Source organism: Rhea americana, unplaced genomic scaffold, assembly GCF_003343005.1.
Source record: "Rhea americana isolate MKP2758 unplaced genomic scaffold, rheAme1 scaffold_7, whole genome shotgun sequence".
Taxonomy (NCBI): Eukaryota; Metazoa; Chordata; class Aves; order Rheiformes; family Rheidae; genus Rhea; species Rhea americana.
The window spans coordinates 8,774,118-8,799,086 of record NW_028186867.1 but is presented as its reverse complement, the minus strand read 5'-3'; the positions used below and the strand labels follow the sequence as shown (position 1 = coordinate 8,799,086).

The following is a 24,969-nucleotide window of genomic DNA, read 5'->3' as shown; positions in this document are numbered from 1 at the left end:
TTTGGTATGTGTTTTAAGCCAAAGTGTTCAGCAATAGAGCCAATTCTGATTTTTTTCTGAAATACTTTGTAAATGTCGACCTGAGTAGCCCTTATTTCCCTGGTGACAATCTCAGTGATGRCTTTGCTTCTTTCATTATATTTTCTCCTTACAACCAATATGCCTGTAGCTATATGGAAGTGCCAAAGCAAACTCTCACAAAGGAGCAAGTTATCCAAAATATTTATTAAAAAAACAACATGGGGAGTTTTCACAGATATACATTGTACTACCACTACAAACCTAGTTATTCTTTGTTTTGATTTGTRTAATCATTTTGGGGGTCTTTGGAAGGTACAGCAACCTCTCTCCTGCTGGGAAAAGTAAACTCTTGAGTTCTTCTATGGCTCAGAGCCTATTATTAGTAAGAGTTGAAGCTGGAGGAGAAGGACAGAAAGTGGAAACAAAGCAGACTAGTGGAGAAAAGGAAGGTGAGACATGGTGTGCTGTTGTTTCTGCCTCGAAACCAAATGCTGTAGGTAGTGTGAGAAAGATCCCCTAAATCCAGCTTCTGAGCATCATTTGAACCCATGGACAGCTCCATGTTGGCAGAGCTTCTTTGAGGCAAGTTTCAGATACACCTAATGTGGCCACTCAGCTCATCACAAGCCTTGTGGAAAGCATGGTGAAATTTCAGAACAAGTATGTGAGAATTACTGTCTTCACAAAAGGCTTATGTTTGTCTTAATGATGCACTAAGGATTTTGAATACATACTGCTTATGGAAAGTGYTGCTTATTTTACTAGGTTTTCACCAGCAGACTCCATTTATTCCTCTCTGATTTATTTGCACAAAATGAGAGTGTAGGATTCAAAATGGCCTTACTGGAAAATGGTAGATGATTCCACGACTTCCCATTCCTTCTCAGAATATCTGAGATACCTTCTCAGGATATCGGAGAGCTTCTTACAAATTTTTGAAACTAGAATGCAAGTTGCACATGTGATGCAAAAACAACCAGTACTTGTCAAGGAATAGTGCTAAAGTAATCTTTTAAGCATTCTAGTTCTCTCCTGGAATTGCCATGATTACTGACTATTTATAACTTGTACAGTCTGGGGAACAAACAGTGCACATCATGCAGTAATCATTGTGGGAGTATTTATTTCCATAAATATCAAAACTAGCCATRAGCATGGCCTGTACCTCTTCAAATGATCAAAAACCAATTAAGAGACATTCTACCTGACCAGGATAAGTCAGGAAAACTAAAGGTAGCCTATGTCCACCAGAATTACTATTGGTGTTTTACTATCAGGTGTGTGAATGTTCAGAGAAAGGGGAACTCATCCCTTTTTTCGTGGGAGATTTATTCTCTCATTCATTTGTCACATAACTGAAAAGAAGGGTGAATCAATCAGACAGTCCTTTGCAGGATAATCTTAGGCAATTCAGTTGTTGATTGAACTTTCCTTGCAGTGCTGAGTTAGGCTGGAAGAAATATTCTTTTACTGAAAATGAACTTCAGACTCCAAAAAAATTCCACTTCATTATGTTTGTGTTCAGAAGTTTTACTCTCCTGCGAGGCTGGTGGTTCTGCTGAGGAGAAAGTAGAAGGGAGGACTTCAGAGCCATGTTGTTGAATGGGAAAGAGAAATAAATTTCCACTGAGGACAAGAACTAAGTGAGGGGTTTAGTGGAGAACCAAGGCAGAAAATTACCTCAAATGCTATGGTGAGGCTACTGCATAACAGCTATGAAGGATCTGACCRGGCTGAAGTAAAGAGGTGGAAAGGAATGACAAAAATTATGAGTATTAACTTTCACAGGAGAGTTTTTGAGAGATTGAATTCAAACTGCTCTGTTTTCTATTTTAAAAGAGCACTTTTAAGTAACTTTCTTTTTTCTGTTTAAATTGTTAAGTTTCCTCTCATCTTTCTCCTGTTTCCCTGAACAACCTTCTCCTGTGTTCTGATTTTAAACCGTCATACTTAACATTTATGTGACATTGTTTGAATATAAAAGGCTCCACCTTTTTTTAAGCATGTTTCATATAGGGTGATGTGCTTGAAATACAAAGAGGAAGATTAACATTTATTTCCAGAACAGTTAAAGACTTAMAAACAGAATTTCCCACTTGGTGAAGTCAATCCTTTTGGCAAGTAAAGGTGATTTTATACCTTGAACAGTGTATGGGACTAATTTCAAGCTTATGGGAACAGTGTCTGGGATGTGTTCTTCTAATGCACAAGAGGYGTGGAGTACCCAGAATGAGAATCTRAATTGGACTCCTATTATTTAGGTATTTTTTGTTGACTGAGTACCAGCCTTACAGGGATTCCAAGAATAGCTTTAATCAAAGATAGCCTTGTTCCATCAACAGTCAAGACATAGGACTTACATTGAAAAGTTTTAAAATTTTGGAAAGATTGGAGAAATTATTCTGAATGGATCAGAAAAGATAGCCATAGTTACCCAAATGATTCATATATTATAGGCAAATGGAGTTCTGCCATGGTGGTGGCAGATTGTCTGATAGGCAGTACTAAGAATCTGAAAAGTATCATAAAAGAAATTCTAGCATAATTTCCAAGGACAAGACTCTCTGTTGTTGTTGTTAGGAACTGTGAAAATGCAGAAAATGAGAAGGCTGCAGTAGAAGCAACAAAATCGCAGCATGTTGTTATCCATAGTCATTCAAATAGACCACCTGACTRCGACAGCAAATTAAGTAGTGTTTTCCAGGATTAGCTTACAGGCTAAAATGATACATTTTGGTAGGACAAAATCTTCATGTATTGCCAACAATATGTTAGCTCCTCTTTCAAATGAAGAAACAATTAAAGACATGGTTGAAAAGTGTGTATTTTTCTCTGTGGCTGTAGATGCCTCAGACCATGGAAGCTTCAAGGTGTTTCCAGTTATTAATCATTCCTACACAAYTGAAAGGCAAATAATTAACTGCTGGTTTTATTATTTTCAAGGTAGGAATGAAACCACATTAGATTTGGAAATGTGCAAAAATATGCTAAAATCAGATAGTTGCAACCATAACTGTATATCATTACTTGCAGCTGATTGTTAACTATTGTTAACTTCGGGGTATGTCCCTCTGTTCACAAATCAGGGGAAAGARAGAAAAATTATCTTTGGCTTCTTGCTGCATTCATAACCATAAAGAAAGAAAAGTTCCATTTAGTTAAATCGTGATTTGATTTTGAGAAAAAWTAAGTTTCTTTTTCTCAACTCATTCAATCATTTTTCTCAGCAAATGTTTCAGATTTACAGGTGAGCTTATGAAATACGAATACACAGTATGAAATATGAATACACAGAAACGTTCTCTATGAGACAATTACTTGCATACAGTACAGGTAAAAAGATCATAAAATGTTTTTGTAGGTTTTAGAAGATATTACTGGAAATTGGGTGAGCATTGTCCAGTGTCAATTTTAGAAGCCTGTTTTCAGAGATAACCTTGTTGGAGGTGATAGTGAAATATTTTCAGTAACAGAATTTTACTTGTATTATTTTTAAGTTGTACTAAATATTTGTCAATAAGTCTTGAAAGCAGAACAAGTTGACTSTTTATGTGATGACATTTATAAGATAATACATTAATTTAAGGGTAAATTGAAAAAAAAATGACAAACTTTGGTGATAAGCTACTCAACATGGGATAGCAGAGAAAAAGCAAAGACRCTCAGAAGGAAATTAGCTGCCAGATAGTAGGCTTTGCATTTTGATATRATCAAACAAAATAAGCATAAACTGATTTAATTTTACTGAAAAATATTAATCTTTCTGGAAATAGTACTGAAAATTTAAAAATTTCTCAAAAAACTGAACTGTATTTYACAACTTCAGCTGAATATTTGTGCCTTCTATAGGGAAACATAATATTCCAGTCTCATATTCTTGCTTTTTGAGTTTCTTAAAATTTTAAAATGTATCATATCCTTGAACGCAGCAGCAGAAAAAATATTTTTTTTTGTAATCAGATTTGGACTGATTGTAGAAACTGCTTCATACAGATTCCACTTGGATGAAATTTCTAAGTGTGTGACTTCAAATTATACATGTAAAATGCTTTATCAGTTTACTTTTAAATTCAATCATAATGAAATTATTAAACATGATAATAATCAGTAGCTTCAAGTTTAGGATAATTGATTTTTGCATCAGAGCAATTTTATATTATTTCAGAAAATATGTGAAGGATAAGGAAAGGAAATAAGATTTCCCTAAAATTTCCCTCCGTATTAACGTGTTTCTTCATTTCTTCATAAGATTTTCCCTTCTATTCAAGGAGTAATGTTTCTTTGGAAGTATAACTTCAGCTAATACAACCAGATGCAGTGTGAATATGTAGAGTTGGTGTAAGCAGCAAAAGTCTTAGGCCTGTTATGGTAGCATAGCAAAAATCAATCCTTGAGACAGAAAACTTACAGCGACAGCACATTTTAGTGTACATGACCTTGACATCATTTTATGGAGAACATAGTTTCACCTTTCTGCAGCTAGGAGGGAGCCTCATTAAAGTTTTTGCTCTTTTTTATTTCTTCTTGTGTTAATTATAATAATCAAAGGTTGTTGTCAAAAAAGTAAACAAGAAAAGATGGTAATATTTCTTGTGTGGTGGTAGAATAAAACATACAGAATGTTATTAGAGTTTTAGGACATTGCTTCATCTCAAGCATTGTTTCACTAAAATGTGATGTCTTGCCTGAACTCTCTGAGTAAAACCATTAGTTTTTATAAAGATTATGAACATAAGCATTCTTCTAAGTCAAGGGTAGCATTAGCTAGCAAATGAAAAATATTCTTTTCTTTTATTATATTGAGCTATATGTGAAACCAACATGGAAACCTTTCTTCTGGTAATTTCTTGGATAGTGTTGGAGCTCACTGTACCAGTTTTGTGCAAAACAGTATATGGAATCTGTTAACTTCACTGTGAGCTGAGTGTCTGTTATCAGTGAACATAAAGGTAATTTTGCTGAAATGTGTACAGGCTAAACTCAATTAAAAATGGAGAACTGAGTGCCAGTTTCAAAACTGACCTCCATCTCTTCCTCGTGGAGTGAATATATGACTACCATACCTCATTAACTGCTTGGTTGAACACTGAAGCAATTACAAAGATTAATGTAAAGGATGTACTGATCTAACATCCACTCTTAAAAAGGATTAATGGAGAGAATATAAAGGATGAAATTGCAATTTAGAAACTAAATGGATACGTATATTTTTACTGAGAAAAATGTGTTATGTARGGGCCAAAATTTTTGTGCACTCTGCATATCATAAATACTTTGGATGAAAAAAATAGCAGTAAAACTTGGAAAATGCCAATGCCACTAATTTTAAAAAACTTTCATCAACTTTTCTTTTTGAAATATTTCTTTGCTTTTTGTAAATGACATAAGTTTACATGAAGAAAAATGTGTTTTTAAGGACTTGGGTAACTCAGAAAGTCTATGAACCACTTCATTTGACTTGAACCATTTTTATGTGAGTGGAGTTACACTGCAGAGTAACCCCATTGCAGAGGTATTTTAAATAAGACTCATATTTGGAGTGTTCTAGTTATCTAGTARTAAGTGAAAGAAATGACAAGTTAAAGTTGCATAGTTGTGTTAGCATGGCCCTGCTTCTAGGCTAATAAAATCTGTTTCTCAGCCAGAACAGTTTACCTGGCTCGCAAACCACAATGATGCATCTATACTGCCTCTGATGCCTACTTTACTCTGATCTAACTGCAGTACCTACAGGATGTTGTGTTACATAGCTCAGGGGCTTTCTTTYGTTTGCGGAGGGAGGAAATCCTAAATACGTACAATCTACCAGAAGGGAATTATAGATATTCCTAAACTTAGTAATCATTTGACAATCAAAATAAAGCATTCAGATAAAATAACCTCAAATATGAATATCATGTAAAAACTTGGTCTGTAAAAAGACAGCACACTCATTAGCCAGCTGTATACAAATGATCTTTGATTCTATAAATACTGATTCTCACAGGCGAGTTAAAAAAAGCAACTCTACTCTCTCAGCATTTGGAGAAACCCATTGACATGTCTGGCATATTCTTCTCTATAGAAATTGAATGTGCCAAGCTAACTCTTGTCACTGGGCTTTCAAGGATAAAGTGATGGAGACAGAGTAAAAGAGTAAAGACAGAAGACCAGCRCACTACCATCTTAAATCTGGTGAACTAAGATTGTCCTTTTTCAAAATTTATAAAGAGCTAGGTAGCAATAAAGGTAAGCTGTGTAAATTACTGCATTATTGAAGTGTACGAAGATGTGCGACCTTGTAAACATGGAAATGAAAAAAAGTCTCTTCAGATTATAATCTGTCATCTTCCCTAAGAAAATAAAACTAATACAATGAAAAATGACAGTGAGATAGGCTGCTAAGAAAAATAGTCCTTAATTCCTTTGGTGGCTAGGCTTCAAGTTCTAAGGTGATCTATTACCTGGCATTTGGATACACACTAGCACCTCTTAAGTATCTGTTGATCATTTGCCATGTAGAGATGAGAAGCCTGGAGCGTGTTTTAGACTAGGATTACAATATCAATAAATTAGGTTTCTTGGTGTTACATCAGCTCTAGAAGGATGGCTTGCCAAAATTGTAATAGTGCAAGAGAACGAGATGGTTCAGACTACATGCTCTTCTAAAACTCTCTGCATAAAACAATATAAAATACTATTCATGTAATAGTTTTTTTTTTTTTTTTTTTTTTTTAACATCTTCCATTTTAAATAGGAGATTTAGGAGTAGACATGCAAAAATGCAATAAAAGCAAGTTCAGAATAGTCAAAGGCAAGGCATACCTGTTTTTCTGAAGAACCTTAGTTCTATATCAAGAGTGCATTTACCAGAGGATCTGAGAGCCTTTTTCCCTTCAGCCCCTGCATTAGGCTGCATTGTAGAACATAAACCCTGCCATACTAAGAGGGTCTTTCATGACGTGATCAGATGCATGTTTCCATAGGATTCCTGTGTCAGAGACAGAGCAATCTGGAAAGAGAGAGAGGCATATAAACATGGTGAAATTAAAAACGACCTTTTCCTGGCTTTTGAGGACTGAAGTTCACCATCCTCATACTGGTTTTGACACAGTTTGTTGTATGGGTATTCAGTTGCTTAGCAAGTGTATCTGTGTGTTCACCTATATCATTTTGTGTGTATGTCCACATATATTTTAATTTCGGCGTTATTATGTCTACTATGGCTGTTTACCTATTGCTTGCTTACAGCGGTAGATATGGAATGAAAGAAAGGATGAAATTGTGACATATAAGCCATGATGCAACCCTGTCTAACATGCTCTAACTGACCCTGCTGAGYGGGGAGGTWGGAYTAGATGATCTCCAGAGGTCCCTTCCAACCTTACTGATTCTATGATTCGATGATATTAGCCTATTCAGGGTAATAGATTAACAGCCCCTTTGATCTTAGCATTTGAAGTACATAAGGTGCCTCAAACAAGCACAAGCATGCGTCTTTAATTCTGCTGTAGTGTAACCTGAGAAAGAGTGGCTGAATATCTGGCTACAAGCAGAACAAATAATTTATTGGAATTACCAAAAAAACCCTCAACCAAACAAAGACGTTGCCAGAGTCAGAGGAATTTATTGTTCTCCAGCATACTTATATTGCTCCTGTTCGTATTTACCTACTGCTAACACAGACTGAAATCATTCTTTCATCATTCTGCCCTATGACATAGAAGTCTATGCAAATTTTACCCTGTAGCTGTGACTTTTCAGAGAGAACTGAAAGGGATGTGAAAGTGCGGAGTTTGTTATGGCAAAGGACCAAAGCAGGGGAGAAGCTTGGCACCTTTTCTAAAGTAGTTAGAGAAAGAAAACAAAGGAAGAAAAAGGTTAAAAGTCTGGTTGATAATAAAAAAGGAAAACATAACTCCATTGGCTTGAACATACCTTGCCCATCTGCGTAAGGATAGACCTTATCAAAGACCAAGTAGTAGTGAGAAGCATCGAACCAATTTCAATTTGCATATCATGTTTTCATTGCAGGAATATCAAATTGATATATTTTTTGCCCAGACATGGACAGACAGCCGTCTTCGTTTCAACAGTACCATGAAAATACTGACTCTGAACAGCAACATGGTTGGTTTGATTTGGATACCAGATACGATATTCCGGAATTCCAAAACAGCAGAAGCTCACTGGATCACTACCCCCAACCAGCTCCTCAGGATATGGAACGATGGGAAAATCTTGTACACTCTCAGGTAAGCAGTTAAAGTACGTAGCTGAAAGCTTTTAGTGCCTTTTGTTCGGTAGTAATTTTCAGAGCTTTCTCTGTTATCCTCTGCTGTTTCCTTTCTAATGTTTACTGATCTTGCTTGACAAATGTTTATTGAAAATTCAAGTATAACTTGACTTATATTACTTATAAACTGCAGAGTTTAAAAAACAAAGCATTGTCTTTTTTAAAAAAATCTTCAAGTATTGAAAGTAAGTTTCCCTAAATTGTAGAAATCAATTTTTTTTGGTRTTTGTTAAAAGCAGAAACGTAAAGTCTCATAAATCCTGCCAAAAATCTTTCTGATCAGATTTAGATGCGAGACTGGATAAAGTATTTCTAGATTCATACTAATGCCAATGCAGATAAGATGCACTGAAAGACATCATGTCACATCTCATCCCAAGGGTGAATTGCTGGAAGAGTTTTAGAGTTTTCTAAACTCTGTGATACTATCAACTCTATGTTGTTAGAGACACTATATACATATTCGCATAAAAAAAGCCTGTGGAAATCAAGATATGTTTTTACTTAGGGGAAGAACTGAATTGCACAGAAGAAAGCTCTGCCATATACCAAATTCCACACAGCAAACTTTTCCAGAAATATTCCTTCACACTACATTTTCTGCAATGATTTTATTCAACATTCTGAGTGCAATATCATATACTGATCATACTTGCAATTGCAGTTGGGCTTCAATGACAAGTCTTTGTTAAACAGTAAGAAAGAAATTAAGCAGTTGGAAACGCTACTGACATTTTAATGCCCTTCTCTTCCTCGGCTTGCTCCACTGAGTTCACTGGTAGAGCTCTTGCTTATGTCAGTAGCCTTTGAAAAAAAATTTTTGGTGATTAAGATTACAACTTTAATCCACTCTCTCTCTCTCTNTTTTTTTTTTTTTTTTTTCAATCAGATCTTGTTTCTGTATTTTTAGGTGAGTTACATATCTACCTAATGATAGTTAGGCTTACATGCCTATCACTAATGAAACTACGTCAAATGTGAGGACTGCAAAAATTTATTTAAACAGATAAAAAATGGGATAATATTTGACCCAGTGCATTGTTTGAATGAGCATGCTGAATGTATGAAGGAYGTTTTGAATTCTTTTCTCTTAAGAGGAACTGTGAGATTGTTCATTGTTTGTCAGTAACACTATGTAATTTAAAAATAAATATTTTATCTGATTTATATTACCACACAGTATTGGTATAATATGGGAGTGAAAACTACTGTATATGCAGATTGTGTGACGTGTTGATAAACATTCTGTATTCAGGAGAAAGTGCACAAGGTTGACTTATGCTCCTTGCCTTTTAGGTTGGCTATTTTGGGGCATTAATGCATTCCTGCTGTAACACCTGAGATCTTGTTTTGGTGTCAGTACAAAAATGCTGGTCAGTTGGTCAGTTCCTCACGAGTGACCTTTCCAAGACAGAGGTTTTCTCTGTTTGTCATCCTACATTTGAGGCATTTGAAGCACCAGACCTTTCCAAATCCAGTTTGTCTAGCTTTTGAATTAGCCTTTTTTTTTAATATATATATATATAAATCCACACAGCCCACACTTGTTGCATAAACTCAGGCAGTTAATATAGTGTCTGGTTTCCTAACCACTACAGACTTGTGAAGGTCTACATAATAAACTAGTACTTGTTGCAATCTACTCAGGTAAACCTGACTTTGCAGTCTATCAGAATGAATATTATCTGTTTCTAATAGCCATTTTTAAATCAGCTCCATTCACAGTGTCCTTTGTGTTAAGAAACCTCGTAGAGAAGGTTTCAAATGGGGCTGAAGACATTTCTGCTGTCTGTGTTAGTGCCTCATTTATTTGTTATGTCTATGCTACTAAGGAAACAGTGACATAGAGAGATTAAACATGTCTTTGGTCTATCCCAAAATGATGAAAAGATTTTTAATTTCACAGTATAAGTAAATGTAGAGAACGTTTCTTTTAAGATTCTTTATAAGATTTTATTTACATGGAATTGCAAACCATATTCTGTTATTTTTGTAAAGAATAGTTGTTTCCATCCCATGTCGTTTAAAGATAAACTATCTAGAGAACAACATATGCACAGATTTTGGGGGATCAGGAAACTCTGAGGATGTATTTGAAATTATTTGTGTTCTTAAATATTTACCGTTATTTTAAATCAGGCCTAAATAGCCAATAAACAATCTGTGTATGCAGCCTTTTATTTGGAGGCATTACTTAAAGATGTCAAAGTTCTTCTGGAAGATTACCTACAGTTACCCAACATCTCCTTTTAACTTTTCCTTATACTGATATATAGTGACAGATAGATGGTCTCTCCACAGGCTTACCATCAATGCTGAATGCCAGCTGCAGCTACATAATTTCCCAATGGATGAACACTCATGTCCATTGATATTTTCTAGCTGTAAGTACTGCTTTGATGCTTTATTGTTGTATGTAAGTGGTATGTAGAGGTATGAGTTTAGTTTCTATCAAGGGGTTCAACTGTTCCACAACCAGTAGAGAGGATGTTTAGATTTGCTTAGATTTTTTGTTTCTTCTTTAGCATTCCTGGCATGGGCTTATGTCATGAAGTTTTATGTAGATTTATTATGTAGATTTACTCTGTTATTTTTGCCAGTACCAGCTTTTTTTTAGCTGACACTTCAGTCATATTGCCAGCACAAATAGATAATCATGCCAGTCTGGGCTGTGTTGATCTAGAGTATTGTATGACATGTAATTGAAAAAAAGACATGCAGTATCTTGTGGAGATGCACAGCTTGGGGACAAGCCCAATACCTACACCAATAACTGGTCAGGTACCATAAATCTCATTTTTCTACGATTGCTCAGTTCTTCCAGTAGCCCCAGCTACATTGTCTTGCATGTAGCATTGTTAGTATATTTAAGATGCACTTAACAGGCAAAACAAATATATTGTTGAAATGAATGGGAAACAAAAGTCAAGAGAGTTACTCTTGAGGTTTAATATTACCACGAGGGAAGGTTCTCTTCATGCTAATTCATTTGAAAAATCATGAGAGCTATCAGCTCATAGATATGCCTGCATAGTTGTGTAATGCAAAGTGATATAATGCAAATGTATTACAAGTGTTTTTAAGAGTCTTCCGTAAAGATTTTCCCTTTGATAAAATACAAGTGTCAGGATCTGTGAATGAATGAGAAATGTATTATTTTGTCCATTTAGAAAACAGTATTTTCTCCACCATCTCTTTAAAAGCAACACAAGACTAATACTAATGCTTTTCTAATAGTTATGTTGCTGTGATAGATGAGTTTTGATTGTAATTTATGAAAAATGCACTGACAGTGACCTTTTAGAATCAATTAGAAACAGAATTTGGATTCCAGATGATCCAGGGTATGTTTTTCTTTTTCCTCAGGAAAAATTTTTCAGAAAAATCTGCCAATATAACAGCYGACTTCCCCCCAAAATATTATCATTACTTTAGTGGTTTTTTTTATGACTTCTGTGGATATGTGACCCTGGGCAAAAATGCATAGTTGTACACTTAATTCAGATATGTGAAATACCTGCATATTCAAGTGAACAGGAGGCAGATGCCTCCTGAATGAGCCTTCCTGCTAATGAACACTTGTCACTGAATTCTACCTACCTCAGCTAAGTTTRCTTACTACACAAAGTTACCCTTGCCTTGAGGCAATCTACCAGTGATGTGTTGCAGCACTAGAAAAGGAGTAAGTGGTCTTAAAAATTAAGTCCCATTATGGAGATACTAATTAAATCTACCACATAAGTGTGATAAGTCCTGCTTTAGCAATATCCAAAGAAGAGGTTGAATTATAATAGGCGGGGAAGTAGCTTCAAATCTTACCTTCATTTGTTGTCAATAACTAGGCAGTTGATGAATGTGAGTAAGTTATGCTGTGTGTTTCTTATTTAAAGAAACTGAATATCAGTTGGAATTTCAGAAGTCTCAGTTCCATGGGAAAATTTCAAATGACACCTTAATTTGAAGTGATCCCTCTTAATGTAAATCTGTTAGATCAGAACTCTTCTTCCCTTGAAAACACACATATATTACCATTAAAGGAGATGGAGATTGCATAGGATCAAGCAGAAGTTGAACGTGTTCCAGTTTGTTCTGTATACATTAGCATTATAGTTTCTTGCCAGATGGAACAAAACTTGACTGAATATTAGAAGTGTTTTATAGCTTTGTCGACCTTTTTGCTCCTGTTGATAAAAAGCTTATTTCTTTAAGTTCATAATGAATTACTTTCCTTTCCRTGAATGCTCTTTTTAGCATATTCGTAATACTAGGACATCTCTGTGTAATTTGTTTGTTTTCTTGCTCTGTTGTGTTCAGCGTTATGTACATAAGTTTGAAGACACATGATATTTGGTGGGACTTAYGAAGTGAAAGACTGAGTGAATTCCTGAATGGTTTATTACTGCCAGTTTGATAAGTGTCTGAAAGAACAAGCTTATTACAGACTAAGATTCCAAGATATGTGTCTTTGAATAAAATAAAAACCTAAATGGTTGTAGAATTCATGTGATAACAGCACTTCCCTCTGCATCCACATATGCATGACAGTTTGTTCAAGATGCTCAGCAGCAAAAAACTTTCAGCTCAGCAAAATACTTCCCTTCCCCTCTCCTTATCCATGTGCTCAAGATTAACTTGAATCTGTGACACTCCTTCAGGTCACAGCATGTGGCAGCCACACCAAAATGAAGATGACAAACCCATTACAGCTTGTTGAGAGYTGGTCAACTACCTTAGAAAAACAAGTTATATACAAGGAACTTAACAAATTGTGGAAATTTGTTCTGGCTACATAGCAGAGGTCCGAAACAATCTACTAGGCCAAAATTAAGGCTTTACCAATTGTAGTAAGATTGAGCTGTGGTGCAAGGTGCAATCATAAGATAGAATTGATTAATGTGCTTTTTTTGTATTATTTTTCTTGCCACTATTACAATATTGTTTATTAAAAAAATATTAGACTTATGTGATAGAACCAAAATTATTTGTAGCCAGTTACTTATGTTTTCCCAAGTGAGAGGGTCTACAGTGTCCTGAGTTGCCCATGATCAGAGGATTGCCACAAGGAAGGAAAAGATGGGCATTCCTAAAATTCTGTGCCTACTGCAAATGCTAAAATATATACACAAATGTTCACAAACAATCCAAATGCTTTCAGTTCAACTGAAAATAGGAGAGAGGAAAATTTCTAGCTGTATGTGAAATGCATTTAAAAAATTTCATCCAAATCTAAGACAATGTTTGAAAGAAATAGATTCTCTATTTCTCAATATAAACTGTTTTCAATCAAGTCTTATTTCTTTGAATGTGAAACCTTTATGGATATGCAATTTACATGATCATTACTTTGAGCCTCATATTATTAATCTTCTAGCAGAACTAGCCGTCATCACCAATTTTAATTTGTTTCTTTATTATTCCTCCTGGCCTAGAAAAACAAATGCTGTTTTTGTGGAAGGAACTGTGCTTTGTTTCAGCTCATATATCATCAGTAGAATCATTAATAAAGTTTGAGGGCAGAATTTTACTCCTGAGGAAGAACAGGCCATAAGGAACACAGCTTAATGTTCATGTATCAAGAGGAGTTTCATTAAAGATGCTGGGAAGGCATTACAACATGCAGAAAGAGCCTTAATCCAAATCTGAACTTCCCATCTGTGTTCTCTATAATAGGTTGAACCAGATCATGGGACATCAATGGAATTCTTGATTCAGGTTTTGTGACAAGCATATTTTAGCTATTGCAGCTTTTTCGTCTTACAGGAAGGTAGGAATTGATGTACTGGATTGCATGTATCCTCTCTTCTTATTTCAGTCTGTCTTATTTCAGAGAATAGTCAAGACTGACTTACAGAGAGAAAAAATATTTATGAAAAATGTGTCCATTGAAAGTTTCTTCCCAAATACTGTACTGTACTTATACTGTACATGTATAAGAATGCAAAGTATATCTGTGAAAAATCCCTCCTCCTATTCCTCTTCTAACACCTAGACCAAGAATTGTTACTATTGCTACTCTTGTTACTGCTGCCTTTTTCTGGACTTTACTATTTTCATTATGCATTTTTTTCAAATATTTCGAATGGTGTGCAATGCAGTATTCAAAGAGAAGTCAACTATTCCAAAGATTTAGAATGAGTGCATGATCCTTTTTGTTTTTGTTAACTTGCGTTGTTTTAAGCATTTTTTTTACTAATGTTCCCATAGTGATGCCTGGATATAGTTAGTCGGAAATACTTTAAAATCTTACGTGAGTAATTTCAGTTGTTCCTTACAATAGGCGTTCTGAATATAATCTGCCACTATGTTGTTCAATTGTTAACTTTTCTTAGGTTTCCCTGAAAATCCCCACCGATGCTTTTTTTTTTTTATCTAATATATAAATACATATATTAAGCTAATATATTTATGACATATATTTATCTAATTCACTGGCGAGTGCATCTCCTTTTCTGTGTTATATTTCTGTGTTAAGTGAATCTTATCTGTTTATGATCCTTCATTTTATAGCCAAGCCAAGTCTCATAAAAATCTTAAAAGATACTTTGCACCTGGAAGTTCTGCTGATTTTTGTCTAATTATTCCAATAAGATGTAATAAACATCTATGAAATGGTCTAAATTCATTCATGGTATAAATATGTTCATTATAATTTTATACTTTCTAAATCTAATTTGTGATGCCTTCATGCCAAACTAATATATATTCTTAGTATCAATGTGATGCTCATCTTTCTCTTAGTCTTCTGCCTTATTGTGTGATAGTATATCTGAGATAACTTTCTAAACATTTATGACTTTATGGTTCTGTGCAAATTCCAAATTTATGCAATGTATTGTGATACAAGAGTAATAGACATAAAAAATCCCTGATCATTAGATCTGTGCGTAGTCACCTATATACACAAAATTTCTGTTTAGTAAGAAAGGCAGAGAAACTTCCCTGATGTTGGAGGTTGTCCATTGCATTCTTGATGATCATAGAAAGTTAACACCGTTGGTTAATTCATGTAGTATCCTCTGCTCTTCTGAGGATTTCTGTTTCTCCCAGAGAGTTCAGGTTTTGGTTAATAGCAGGCCAAATTCCCCTCTCCTGTTATACTTACTCTTGAGACTTTTCTGCACAACATTGAAGATTCCCCTGGAGAGGCAGCAGGTGCTGTTACTTCCAGGAAAAATTAGGCCCTAGAATAAAATTTCAGCAACTGCTGGTTAGTGAAGGCGAAAATGCTTAAGTCTTGATATCTTGAGTCCAGCAAACTTTTGCTGAAACTGTGTCTGGATTTGTGGTGGGCTACTCCAGGAATTTGCCATCTACTCAAGTTTTGAAGCAGTCTTCCAAGGAAGCAATGGTATCTCCATTTACCTGCCTGATTGCCTGAGGAACAAGGGAGGCCTCTGTCACTGGGGCAAACTCTCTAGCCARTCTGCTGCAGAGCCAAAAAAAAGGGCTTGTATTCCAGCAGCTGATGTTTAGGGTATGCAACTATATTTCAGGGCTGGGACCTCCACTTTTAACTTACCTTTGGAGCAAGGAGACCGGAAACCCTAAGACTCCCGTGTGGAGTCTAGACTCCCAAAGCTTCCAGTCTTCTTTCTCCAGATTTGGGRGCCCTGTGGTATTTTTTGAAATATTTTGACATTCAGAAAAGCTAGATTTGACAGTGTCCTTGAAGCACAGACTATTGGGAGCCTGCTACCTACTAAGTGAAACTGATACTCTTGTCATTCTTTCCCAACACGTTTATGGTGCCAGAAGTCTCTTTCCTTTATACACACCATGTATTACTGCTTATTAAACAGAATCGTATCTTAATTTTTGGTTAATCAGCACTGTTAAGAATAAGACAAATCAGTGTCAAAAACAATAAAAAAAAAAAAAAAACTTTCCTGTAAGCCATTTTTTAGTCAGAAGGTAGATACCTGACCAAGTTATACTAAATGGTTCCAAGAGAAACTGAGAGAAAAAGCCTGAAGCAAAGAAGGTTACTGTGTGCGTGACTGACAGCTGAATGTATCAGAAGGCACTGGTGTCTCTGCCTTGTGACAGTCACTGTTAACTCCCATGACTTTATCACAGATCTCATGATATTTTTTGTTTACCTGAAGTCAAAATCTCTATAAGCATATTATCCTGTGACAGCGTGAGATGTTTTTTTTTAATTTAACAGTGTGACACGAATGTACCAGAAGTTCCACAGGCAGGAAGGAAATCCCTTCTCCCCTAAATATAATACAAAGTGTATTATATACCAGCTATGAGTGTTATTTTATTTATTCATTTATATATTTAATAACTTGTTTGCAAATGAATCTGATTGTTATGGAAAACCTGATCCATAACTTGTAACATTGGCAACACTGTGTTTGCAGCCTCTGGCATGCAGTGGTAGTCTCTGTAGTATACAGAGCGTCGGGAGGGGATCACACTCCTTTGCATCATGTTCTTTAACATGTGAAAAAATACTGCTTTTGACACTCCATTAGTAACTCCATTGCATCACAGGACAATGTGGGAGGTTCTGGAATAGAAATGTTTTCTCTGTCTTGGTTATGGAGTCACAGCAATGCCTTCTGTAAGGAAAGAATTGGCTGTAAACAACTGTAGATACAAGTGTCCTTTTATGCRTGTTTTATTTCAAAATGAGCAAGCAGGCTGAATGGCTAACATTATGTGAGTCAGTCTCTCACAGTCAGCTGAAAGACTCAAACTCTTACCAGTGCTGTGTGCAGTGCACACCTGGTTGAATTATGAGCAAATTTTGCTCTTTAGTGATTAACTTGTTTCTTAAAGAAACTTCTTAAGGCACTTTCCAGTACATATTTTCATATGCTTATTTGGAGTTCCTTTCCTTTGGAATGTTAGATTTTTACAAATGCTGAAATAACTACATGTGTTCATTCCTTCTAACCTCCCTTCATGTAGCTGAAGGGTACATCACAAAAAAATAACATTAAAAATTGAGTTACAATTCAAAATAACCCACTAACAGGCAATTTAAAAGCTCAAATCACATTCCCCTGCAGCAATTCCCTTCACCTACCCTTATTTGCAGATTTCCAAAGGCAAGTGATGAGCTCTGCAGCACACTCAGAAGGTTCAAGCTGTTTTAATCCCCTAGTAGAATATGTAGCCTGTTTTTTAAGAAACAAAGAGTATTTATTTTTCTAATTAATTTAGTTGTYGTAATGTTTGGATTTTTAAAAAATAAAAATTGATTGTATTATTCAATTTGATAGTGACACTGAGGGTTATAGTAATGCATCTCCAATTTGTGAGAACTAAGTGGTTGAATTCAGTAGTATTTTGTGGGAAATGTAAGAACTGATGCAGAACCAAGGGTACAGAAACAATTTGGCACTTTGAGAATGAAGAGGCAGAACGACTGTCAGAACTACAACAAATACAAGGAAGAATCACTGGGGAGGCGAGAAAAGGAGAACAAGGAGAGAGCAGACTCTTCAAGGTCAGTCAGATAATCTGCAATATCCCGCAGAAGTTTAACAAAGAGTAGTGACTGTTGACTGTCAGATTAGATGAATTTTAGCTAGAGCCTGGTGAATGTATGTTACTTTTGCTAGATTTGACTGACCAATGATAATGAAGTCATTAGAAACCATCAGGGGTTTTCTTACAGCAGATTCAAAAACACAGAATGAGAACACCAAGTCCTTAGTTTTGTCTCGTTAATTTTGTTTACCTTTAACATGGACTGGCAAAACACGACAGCCTGGAAACATGAAATGTTACTATGGGAAGATCACCCTCCCTTTTCTTCCTTTTATTTCTGCAAAGTTACCAGAAAAACAAAAATACATCACTAGAGCCCACACAGCTAAGAAAGGGAAGGAATTAATGCAGTAGTGAAGCTTTGCCCACTGTTTTGATAATAGTGCTAGAGGAGGATCAAAGAAATGCCATCTATATCTCTTCCCATTACAATAATGTTGCGGAGGTCTGACTGACTTGATCCCTTGCTATGAAGGGCAGGTCTGTCTCTTTAAAAGGTAATTAACTTTGTGTAATGGGCTGCTATATGACTGTTAATAAATCTAGAATCCTTTTTCATAATTGGGTAAAATATGTCTGTCAAAAAAAAATACAGTGGGATTATATCTTCCTATTAGATACCCCCTTAGACAGACAGACAGACAAAGGAGTGAAAAGGTTTAGATAGGAGAAAAGAGTAGCACAAATTGAGATAYCAAATTTAATTTTAACTTCATTTTAGAATAAATATTTTTATAATCTCCCATGTGACGCAGATTGTTGATTCTTCTTCCCACTTTTTAATGAAACACTGCACTTTTTTATAGCTAAATGCAGAGATCATTTTTGTGGAATGGAAATTAAGTTATCATTTAATGTTTGGCTTAGCCATGCATATTATGAAGTCATTTATTTTCTTCCTGATTTTTTTCGTATGTGACTTCTGGTAGTCTCACGCTGATCTGTTTCAGCTCAGATCTAGCTGACTTTCTCACAAAACCTTTCCATCAGTCATAGGAAAGAATATATAGAATTGCACATGGATTGATCAAAAGGTACATGCTGTCCTGGGGCAGTTGGGTAAATTAAAAAGCTGTCCAGAAAATCTGGAGGCTCCTTTCTGGCTCCTTGTTCCTGAGTTTCTTTCCTAGGGAAACCAAAGCACAGTGGGGAGGGCTGATGTGTGACTTTGTTACATCCAGATAGGAGCTGCCCAGGGAATGCATTTGTATCTGGGAGCTCGGAAGGTACCCTTCTGAGGTAGGTACCCTTTTTGGTCTGCCTGAATGCATCAGTTTGCGAAACGTCTCAGTTAACCTCTGCTCTTTTCATCTTGGTAGTCTGACTGGGCATCTGCATTTCTTCCCTTTGAAAATCTACCAGAAATGAAAAATCTACAGCCTCATTAAAACAAATCTGATTTTCAGCAAGTGGAATGAGTTGAGCTAAAGTGTTGCCATCAGTATATTTCTATTTTCATCCTTAGCAACACAGGTTGTGTTTTCTTTTCTTTTCTTTTTTTTTTTTTTTTTTTTTTTTTTTTTCAGTAAAAATTTTAGCAATGCATTAATATAACAACAACAAAAAAGTAATAAAGGAAAAATCTCCCCCTTTCTCTCAGGCCAGCATTCTTATGCACATGTACACAAATATCCACACAAATTCAGAAAAGTAAGGGAGAATTAAAAAGCAGATATGTAGCAGCTTTTAATCTTTTCATTACTGGCAGGTGTTCTGCTTCTGAAGTAATAACCAGTATGCAAGAAACTATATAGAAGAAAAAGGAAATGCAATAAAAAAGATCAAATTCTTATGCAAATCATCTAAAATAGAGAATTTAACTGCTCTTTAACTTTTTATTAATGGGTTAGATGTAAAATAGTCATTTGTGGCCTTGAGACAATCTGATGTTCCTATGCTTATCRGTCTTTCTTTTATGTGCATTAACTGATTTGACATTTGAATGCAAATTCTCTGCAGTTGTGTTTTTAAAGAAAACTCTGGGAATACTATATTGTTGATGGATAACAATGGCATATTTTGCATAACTTGTGCCTAACTTTGAGCTGATGAAGACAGTATCATAGCTGGAGAGGAATTTTCAGGAGAAACTTTTTTTTTTTTTTTTTTTTTTTTTTTTTTTTTTGGAATATACATTTCAGTTTTGTGAAAGATTGTAGGAATTTTTGGTCCTCAACAGAAAGAAGGTTCCCCCTTGTAACATCCTATCCCTAGCCCCGGCTAGGGGACATTAATTTCAAATTTCTTATCTTAAAAAGGCAATAGAAAGATTTTGAATGTACTTTTTCATTTTGCCTGTAAATGGCCTGATCATAAAGCCACTGGCTATTTTATAGTTTTGCATCATCTGTGATTCTGGTTTTATACTGCAGAAGAGTTTATATGAAGTATATATGCATAGCATATTTTAAAATGTAGCACCTGAGGGGAAAATGGTAGTTATTTTGCACTTACAGAGCTTCCTATGTGTTTTGCCTGCTGGCAGGAAAAATACTATCTTATTTGGAAAAAAAAATGTTAACCATTTAGAACAAACAGTCAATGTTGTCCACTTTTTAACTATGGAAGGTCAGTTGCCCCTTTTCAAGTTAAAAACAAAAGAAGCAGCATGAGGTTACAGGTATTTTCCTTCCTGTGTTCATTAACTTCAAGTGAAGCTATTGGATCAAATGAGTGTGGAGAAGCTTGTCTGTGAGTGATGACTTTCAACAAAAGGGAACTTTGATCTGGAAGTTGTATTTTTTCTCAGCATTTGTCTGAAAATCAGCATTTCAATAGGACAACATTGCTGGCTTCTGGCAGCCAGAGAAGGCAACCACAAACTCTTGGATAAATGTCTCTTATGATTAAAAGGAAACTGAGATATTCAAGTGTTTTATAACATGCTGTTCCCTTTATTTGTTTTTGTTCCCAATATCTTTCCCAGAAGTCCAGGCTTGAAATCTTTAGAGCTTTTCTTGTCTAACCTGCACAAGACTTCAGAGACAGATAAAACACAGTCCCTAGCAACCTGCAAACCTCAAAGCTGTTTGGGGGATTTGTGCTTTAGGTTTCTGTTGATTTATTTGTAAAATATCACATTATTTCTTACCTCAAGGCTTAGCAGATTTGGCAGCCAAAAACTCTGGTCAGTGGCACTACTAGGTTTCAAAAGTTAAGCAAGCTGAGACTAGTCACTACTTGTATGGGAGTTCCAGAAGGAAAACTGAGGTGCTTCTGTGACTGTTAGCTCTGATTAACTACATCCATGAAAGGATGTCTTCCAAATACTATCTTAGATAACAATATATTACCAAAGCAAAAAATACTGGTGACAAATGCATAATAGTAACCTTTAGYGCTTAGCTACTCTACTGAAGTGCGCAGTAGAATAATGAGACAGTGGTCATAAACTGAGACAGGGGAGGTTCTGACTGGATATAAGGAAAAAAGTTTCACCAAGGGCAGTCAATCGTTGGATCAGGTTGTCCAGACAGGTTGTGAAGTCTCTGCCCTTGCAGGTTTTCAAGACACAGTTGGATAAAGCCCTAAGCCAACTGAGCTGAATTCAGTGTCAACTCTGCTTTGGGCAGGAGGTTGAACTAGAGACCTCCTGCGGTCTCTTCCAACCTAGTTGACTCCATTTTAGATCTTTTTCACATTCAAAACAGTATTATCTTAAGATTTTTGGTCTTCCTTATAAAACTATTTATTCATATAAAGAAATATAAATGTGTGTTTGTGAAAATCTTTCCTTTTCAATTTTTAAAGAGAATTAATTTTCAATGCTGGCCTTCTAAAGGACCACAAAAAATGTAAAAAAAAAAAATCGAAAATGATTGCAACTTCCTCTCTTCAATTTATTTTTCTGAATGACTGAGCTCATGCCCTGAAATGGTAAGGGTGTTTCTGCACTTTTTTATTGTACAATGGTAGTTACAACTAGCTATCACTGATATATTATTTGCAAATGGATAAATTTCTGTTGATAAAGACTGGGATTTTCCAAAGACTAATATAAACATGCAATATATTTAAAAGTCAAGCAGGATACAGCATTTTCTCATTTATTTCACTAGAATTATGTTCACTCTGTGCAGACTCCAGGAACTGATTTCAGTTCCCTGACATAGTGCTGTGGGAGCTTGTTTTTCCACACACTGGTTATCGGCATTTGTACCAGAACAACAGGCAATGACCCTGATGCTGACTCCAGCAGTTCTTTCCACTGAGCTCAAATTAGACATTAATTCCTGTTCTTGTTACAGATCAGATGCATGAGATTTMCCCCCTCTTCTCTGCCACCTRTTCAGTTCTCACAGAATCATCTGATTTCTACCATTTTCTTTAAACATTTAGGTATCCCTATCTTCTCTTTCCCTTTTCCCCTTTTCCTATTCCCTTTTTTGATTTTTTCCTTTTTTACCCCTTTTTCCTGTTATCTCCCCACTTTTTCCCTTCAGCCTGTTGTAGTCCACCCATGACTATTTCCTTTATATATGTGCAAGATCCTTCTTTCTTTTCTTACATGGACTAGCTGTGGCCAGAATTCACTTTRCCATGTCTGGCAAGAGAAAATGTTCCTTCTAGCTTAGTCCTTCTTTGGTAAGGAGCAGAAAGGTTTTTGAGAGGCTGAGATCCACATATGAAACTGTAGGGATAGCCCCCAGAAGTTGTCTCTAGCTTGGAAGATCGGGGAGGCTGCAGAGAAGTGACAAATCTCAAGTGACACTTGACTGGACAATTGCAAAGCAGAAGGGAGGGAAATTAAAAAAAAAAAAAAAAAAAGATAAAAGGAGCCAAGGAATGAGTAGAGGAAGATTTAAGGACTAGAAAATCTTCTTGTGATGCAGATTTTGGCAAAGGGTGGGGGAAATGGATGGTGATGTGTATGTTTGAAAGAGTGAGTTCAGAAACTGGACCTGCAAAAAGCACAGCGGAGTAGAAACCCCAAWAGATCTGATTCAGAAAGCAACAAAAGTAATTATGAGTGAATTTCAGGACAAGAGATACACAGTGACAATAATCTTGGAATTTAAAGTAGAGAGGAGGTAAAGAGGTAGCTCAAAAAGTAGATGAAGACTAAAAAATGTAGAGAAAGAAAAGTTACAATTATTCCAGTGTTCAGGACTCAAGCATAAAGAGAATGAAAACAATGCTATATTCATAGCTATTGTAAAATTCATACAGTTTCTCTGAATTTCATTTTCTAAATTCTAGTTCATAAAACATTTCAAATAAATAACTGACATGAAATTTTTGTGTTGTACTCAAACTTATTTCCAAACTGACCATTTTTTTTCCATCTCATTAAACAAATCTCAGTATTTATCTTCATAGTAATTTTACTTTCATATATTTTTGAACTTTCCATTTTTATCAAAATTATGAGAAAAAGTGCTGAAATACTATAAAAATATTCTCATGACTGTTCTAGGATAAAGAAAGGCAGGACGTAGCAGAAGTTTCTCGCTAGAGGATATTGCTCCATAGAATTTCTGGACAATCGTGATAACTGAATTTGAGTTTGACATATTGTTCACATACAYACTTCTCAGTGAATATCAAAGCAAAACCTTTTGAAGATCAGCAACCCTTAGTGCTAAGTTGGAAAGAACTCCTAATAAAAATAGTGTCATGAGTGACCGCGATTCAAATCTGCTTCATCATTTTAATCTTATTGTTAGTTTAAAACCAATATCCATATCAGGCTTAAAGCAYTTGTGAAAGAAACCATAGGCAAAACAAATACAGATAATAGCCAAAAAGTTTGTGCCTTCTGCTAGAGTTAAACAAACAAGGTTTTAGAAGTCTTTCAATGACTTTTTTTTAAATTTATTTGGAATAATCTTCAGTGCCTTCTTATTCCTGAAGTTATGTATTAATTACTACTTTTCTAACTGTAAAAGACGTAGAGAAACTTAAGTCTCCATTAAAGTCTCATTATCTTAAAGCTTTTTGTTTCAAGCCATTCTGTCTTTAGTATATGACTTCCCTTTCTAGCTCTGGAGGATTTTGTGATGCTCAGTATTAAACTTATAGCAATTTTATGCTTTGCAAATTCATTATAGTTGCAGGAATTAATTTGCACTATATCAGGATAAGTGTGTTTAGGATATACAGCAGTAACACTTACAAAGCAGTAGAAGATGAAAGGAATACTGCAAGAGAAGAGCAACAGAAGTCAGTTCTCACAGAAMCTTATCTTTAATTTCTAATATAAAAGTCCATTTAAAAAGATTTCTTTTTCCTACATAAAGCCAGAAATTGAACATTCAGTGTGACTTCCTGTATATAGTTATTAAACTTTTCAAAAGTGTGATGTCTAACATACAACACATTTTAACTTAGACCAGAGTTTAGTATCACTTTTTGGACCTTTTGTTCTGCTTTCTTAGATATTGCCTGTTGTTCTTTTTTTATACCACTGTGAACGGCATGTGAGCTTGCAAATTAGCAATATGWCAGGCCTGTTAAAAAGGACTGAGCAGATATCTAACAAAAAATTATGAGTCAATTGAGATTTTCAAGGTAGTATTGCCTGCGTATTTATTTTTATAGGTATAATTTGGATTTTCTAGGCTTTATTCTTAAGTCTTTTCTCATGAAGTCAGTGCTGGAGCATTAACCCCAGATATGTTTGACCTTACTGCAGGTTTAATTTACTCAGTATTTTTATAAAAGTAAATAAATCCCTAATGTCTTGGCTGTGTTTATAAGATGTCAATGGATTGATYTGGACATCTGTTTTATTCTCTGATAGCACAAGACATCTGCAAACATCTGTAATGCTAACAGTTTAATGCCACAAAGACTGCTGGGTGTTGGTTTTGCAAAGTAACTTAAAACTGACATGGTCTGATAGCGWGGAGGTGAATATTAAGAAGTTTAGAGCTGTGGATATCCTCTTGGGTGCATGGCATAGGAAGTCTGTTAAAGATCCTTGAATGCCAAACTGGCTAGTCCATGACTTGGATTCTCTCAAGGAAACCATGCAGGGGTTTTTGAGCTAACTCCACAACCCTGGAGTTCCGGAGAGAAGACTTTGGTTTGTTCATGGAYTTGCTTGGCAGAATCCCAGGAGAGACTACCATGTAGGTCAAAGTGACCCAGGAGAGCTTGATCTTCAAGGACAGTCTCATTAGTGCAAAGGAATGGTTCATTCCAGTGTTCAAGAAGTCAGACAT

The 24,969-nt window shown here is 35.5% G+C and overlaps 1 protein-coding gene across 2 annotated transcripts in view; it reads left to right on the top strand.

Moving 5' to 3' along the window:
- The window catches only part of GABRG3 (gamma-aminobutyric acid type A receptor subunit gamma3), a 324,177-nt gene that overhangs the window by 172,023 nt on the left and 127,185 nt on the right, over positions 1–24,969 (top strand). For both annotated transcript variants that reach the window (XM_085321582.1, XM_085321583.1), the window contains exons 4-5: positions 8,035–8,255; positions 10,598–10,680. In XM_085321582.1, coding sequence (XP_085177708.1) covers positions 8,035–8,255; positions 10,598–10,680 — 304 coding nt within the window. The remainder of the gene's footprint in view (positions 1–8,034; positions 8,256–10,597; positions 10,681–24,969) is intronic.